General features: G+C 36.1%; 1 protein-coding gene across 1 annotated transcript; it reads right to left on the bottom strand.

The window, feature by feature from the left end:
• Positions 1 to 2,462: 2,462 nt before the first annotated feature.
• Positions 2,463 to 3,273, bottom strand: LOC142230445 (uncharacterized). The gene is made up of 2 exons (XM_075301087.1): positions 2,743 to 3,273; positions 2,463 to 2,681 (listed from the first exon to the last, which is right to left on the bottom strand). Exons 1-2 carry the CDS (start codon positions 2,972 to 2,974, stop codon positions 2,641 to 2,643), a joined length of 273 nt encoding a protein of 90 aa, XP_075157202.1. The 5' UTR covers positions 2,975 to 3,273; the 3' UTR covers positions 2,463 to 2,640.
• Between the last annotated feature and the right edge of the window lie 2,062 nt (positions 3,274 to 5,335).

The raw sequence follows: 5,335 nt of genomic DNA, 5'->3' as shown, positions 1-5,335 counted from the left end.
CGCTTTGCTTAGCCGACAACGTGCTTGGGTCGACTGATCCTAATTTCTTTAGGATAAACAAAGCATTTCTTCGTTCCTTGAATCTCTTTCGAGAGGGATTGCCTCCTTTTGATGTCGTCACCTTAGAAAAGGTTCGACTTGCCAAAGTGTCACCGCCAGTCGACCCGTCTACAGGTCGACTAATTGGGCCTGACTCTTGGTCGCTGCCCAAATTTATAACTTCAGTCGTTACCCGTCCACTTGGCCCTGAAGTTAGCAACCCAGTGGATGACTTTGAATTTCGCTGCATGGTGGTTTATTATTTCCACCACACGTGAAATTCGTAATAAGTACTTATTACGATGAAATACTCCGCTATTAGAAAACACGTCCGTTCAGTTCGACGGTTGAATAACGTTTTCCAAACGTTTTTTTCTTTGTGTGTGGATGCCAACATATATTAGTTTAGAAAGAAACTAATATATCTGGCATCTACGCGTTTTAGATGTTACAGCAAAAATGAATAGTAATTCATTTTATTTTTTTTAAATACCATATTCGGTTAATCGCATAAACCAGTTTTTGGCATCGGTTAACCGGTTTTCCGAATTTGAATGTCGTTTCTATCTACTTTGTTATATGTTTCTTACGAAAGTTAAACTTTTGTAAAGAGGTACTGAATATGAGAAACAACTGACTATTTACAACACTTTTCACTAAGTAGCACAAAATAATCTCTTATTACACCACTCTCTCTCTACGACGATTTTGCAGTTTTCGTAAAATTGAAGAGTTAAATTATCCTTAGTTTGTTTCAAGATGTTCATTTTATTACAATGAATTGTTAACCTTTCGACTCTGAATTTTTATAGATATCGCTAAAAAAGATTGTATACTCTTAATCATGTTTAAGTCATTTAAGAAGCGTCTAGCCAAAATTTTGGGTCGCCACGCCCATTCGTTTGGGCGGTGGAGAATGTATAGAAACGACATTGAAATCCGGTTTTCCGAATTTGAATGTCGTTTCTATCTACTTTGTTATATGTTTCTTACGAAAGTTAAACTTTTGTATGTATAAGTTGGTGGTTGCCACTTGTTTTTGCCAAATATCGATATGAAAATGTCAGACTTTCCATTCATTGAAACTTATGCTATAGAAAAGGTCCAAGAATTATTAAATAAAACTCATCTTGTCTCTTTTTCGCAGCTTCCGGAAATGCAACAGGTGTATGCGGTGTACTACATTCTTCCCATTCACTAAACGCTTCAGATTTTAATGAATGTTCTTGCTTTCTCCATACATTTGCAACCATTTCCATTGGAGGCTTCGAAGCTATTCCAAGTGAATGAAAAGTTGCCATGCAGATGAAAGTTCCATTCATTCTGCGAGAGCTATTAAAAAAAACTTGGTACTTTCCGCTACATTATAATGGTTTATTTGAGTAGAGGAAATAACACATCTTTCCTTTCACTGACGATAGAAGGGGCATTCAATGGAAGTTTAGTAATGAGACCATTGCCAACAGGCTTCAACCAACTTCACTAATTGTGCAACCGAACAATGCTAACTATATGAACAATTCAGACATTAGCTCCTGCAGCCACAATGACTTATGGTAAGGAGCTTTGGCATTCCTCCTAAATCAGTACAGTACATTGGGTCACTCATCCTGCCAGAGAGAAAGCTAACGTAGTTCACATTAGAAAACGAATCCATTTGTTTGTTGAATTGGGAAGAATTCAAAATTAATCCGAATAAAGCGAATGTCCTATTTAATTGGGATTTTAACATGCGCATCGAAACTGACTCATATTAAAAAATTTAAAAATGATCATTCGAATGGGAGGTAATGCCTCCCATAAAAAAAAAAAAAAAAAAAAAAACAATTTAGTCGGCCCGTTATATTTTGGTAATAAAGGTTTGAACTCTTCGAAGAAGTTAAAAAACTGCAAAAAAGAACCACGTTCGCGATACCCGTTTTCCAAACGTCTGTGTTGTTACTGTACATATTCTGGATAAACGAGTACTGAGTTTTCTTTCAGTCCCTCTCGCGTTGGTTGGAAACAAGCCCATATATTAGATGCGTAACTGTATTCATTCAATCGGTTAATAATATCTATAAAGGCTTTGGTGCACTAATAAATAAAAATTGCCGCATAATGGGGTTTTCCATTCAGTTTATCAGTCATTCCGTAGAAGCGCTCATCTGAATGTGATGTGAGTCAGTGCACGGCAATCGGAAGTGTCGACCCCCTCTGCCAAAAGATACGTCATATTCGAATGCTGTTACCGCTATAATTTCGAGGAGGAAATAGAGACACGCACCAACATTCCATTATTCGTAAAGGCATGCTTGGATGACATGATTATGCTGCCTTTGTTAATGCTCTATGAACTTCCGCCCAATCGGTGAGTTAAACCTTAAATTTGTTGCCTCCATGACAAACACGTTCCCCCATTCAGTTGACCGATTATACAACACTTTTCATTTTAAAATGCTAAACATTTTTAAACACTTTTGTTTATTTGGAATACTTTCGACTTTGGTATGGAGTGTTTTTCATAAAGGAAACAAATATTTACAGAGAAGATTGTTAAGCGTAAATCTAATAATTGGGGGAGTTCGTATTTAGACAGGATGACAAGAGTTAGTACACGATTTAATTAACATTGCAATGAGAAAAGTGATCTGGCTTCCAGTCTACAAAAGAAGATATTTCGTTAGCAAGTAAAAAACATTGCAAATATTTCACCTCACTTACTTCTTCCAGTCAAACATATATCTCGTACCATATCACATTGGCTGTAAAAGAACTGATGTTCATTACCGCTGGACGCACAGACGGCCATGAATTGGTCGCAGTCTTGCAAGGCGTCGCATGTGCTACCCCGCACCACCCACACGACAAGAACCAACACCAAAAGAATCACTATACAAATGACCGCCAGTGCCGAAACTTTCCCGAACATGTTCCCAGACACTAAGGCTGTCATGTGCACAAATGAATATCCATTTAACACCTCAAAACACCGGCAGACAAGTCGGCCAGTATGACTTGGTTTGGGATAGGTGATTGCAAGGGGTTTATCACTGCAGTTTTTTTTTCTAAAAAGCCTTTTGTCTATTCCTATTTAATATGGCTTCGTGAAATTATTTGTTCCCGCACATAATATGGTTGTTTTGCCGTTTCATTGAAGTATGTTTGTTCTCTGGCGGGTTCTGTCTACTAATGCCACTGCGAATATCGCCGTCTGTATGATCAACCTAGCTGAGTGATCGCTCATCAGCCATGTACGGTATCGTCGAAAGAGAATTGACCGTTAAACACTTGTTCAAATATGTAAAAACCTAAATACGGCTCTCGCTTCACTGCCGCTAATGTTTTTTTATTTTGGGGTAAATATGTAGTGTTGCCACTACTGAAGGCTTCTACTCAAATTATGGATTTTGTTATATTGTACCTATATATTTACATTAAGATTGGGATCATTTGAATGTGAATTTGCATCGATTTGTGGACATTCCTTAAATCTTTAACATTGCCAAAACAACACAAATTTGTAAGTTCAACGAAATATCAATAAAATACTATAAAAACCATACACGCGAAGAAAAAACACGTTTGGAAAGCGTGTACACAGAAAATTTTTCTTTTGTTAGAGTTTTTTGGATTTCTTCGAAAATTTCAAACTTTTATCGCCAAACATTTTTTATTGCAACATTTTTATTTTTGCAATAAAACAAAAAATTATTTTTGATCCAAAAACACAGTCCATTTCGTTTATATCAAGCACTGTTATTTTCTGACTTCAAGTTTTAATAAAACACATTTTGAAGTTTCATAGTAAAAATTTAATATAGTAATACATAATGTCGAACCTTCTGAACATTTTTGGAATGTATGTAATAATATATATATATATAAAAAACTTTTTGGTGTTCGCCCAAAGCAGGGATTGAACTCACAGCCCTTTGTTTGGAAGGCGGTCATACAAACCAATGCTCCCCGGTGGCCAATTAAATTTATGTTTCTGTTACGTAAAGAGTCTTTACAACGGCTCGTTGGCGCCCAAAACTATGGTATAAAGGGTAACTGTTAGACTCTTTGAGCGTTTGTGCTATAGCGTTATCTCTTGATGACAATAACAGCCGTAGCCCATTGGATAGTGCGTTGGAGTTAATTGCAAGGTGATTAAGTAGAACTTTTTCGGTTTTACAGTAACATAAACGAGCATATCAATAAAAAATCAAAACTGAGAATTTGGGGACAAACCAAACAATATGGCAATACTGCACTTACCCCTTCCTTATGCCATTCATGTATTATTGGGACAATATTTTTAATAAAAAAAACTTATTTCAAATGTTCAGAATTAATGTTATTTTTATGTCGCGAAGAACTATGACAATTGTCCAATAATCTCCAATAACTAATATGTAACAAGTAAGCAAAGTCTAAAGTCGGGCGGGGCCGACTATATTATACCCTGCACTACTTTGTAGATCTAAATTTTCGATACCATATCACATCCGTCAAATGTGTTGGGGGCTATATATAAAGGTTTGTCCCAAATACATATATTTAAATATCACTCGATTTGGACAGAATTTGCTAGACTTCTACAAAATCAATAGACTCAAAATTTAAGTTGGCTAATGCACTAGGGTGGAACACAATGTTAGTAAAAAAATATGGGAAACATTTAAATCTGAAGCAATTTTAAGGAAACTTCACAAAAGTTTATTTATGATTTATCGCTCGATATATATGTATTAGCAGTTGAGGAAAATTAGAGTCATTTTTACAACTTTTCGACTAAGCAGTGGGATTTTACAAGGAAAATTTTGGTATTTTGGCCATTTTTGTCGAAATCAGAAAAACATATATGGAAACTATATCTAAATCTGAACCGATTTCAACCAAATTTGGCACGCATAGCTACAATGCTAAATCTACACCCTGTGCAAAAATTTCAACCAAAGTGGGCCAAAACTTTGGCTATTAGAACCATATTAGTCCATATCGGGCGAAAGATATGTATGGGAGCTATATCTAAATCTGAACCGATTTCAAGCAAATTTTGCACACTTGACTATACTACTAATTGTACTCCTAGTGCAAAATTTCAACCAAATTTGGCCGAAAATCTGGCTTCTGGGGCCATATAAGTCCATATCGGGCGAAAGATATATATGGGAGCTATATCTAAACCTGAACCGATTTCAATCAAATTTTGCACACTTGACTATACGACTATGTGTTATGTTTGTACGAAATTTAAAGCAAATCGGTATAAAACCCTGGCTGCTGGGTCCATATTAGTGCATATCGGGCGAAAGATATATATGGGAGC

This window comes from Haematobia irritans, chromosome 3 (genome assembly GCF_050003625.1).
Source record: "Haematobia irritans isolate KBUSLIRL chromosome 3, ASM5000362v1, whole genome shotgun sequence".
NCBI classification, from domain to species: Eukaryota; Metazoa; Arthropoda; class Insecta; order Diptera; family Muscidae; genus Haematobia; species Haematobia irritans.
The sequence above is the reverse complement of the archived record's forward strand: the minus strand, read 5'-3'. Positions and strand labels throughout refer to the sequence as shown.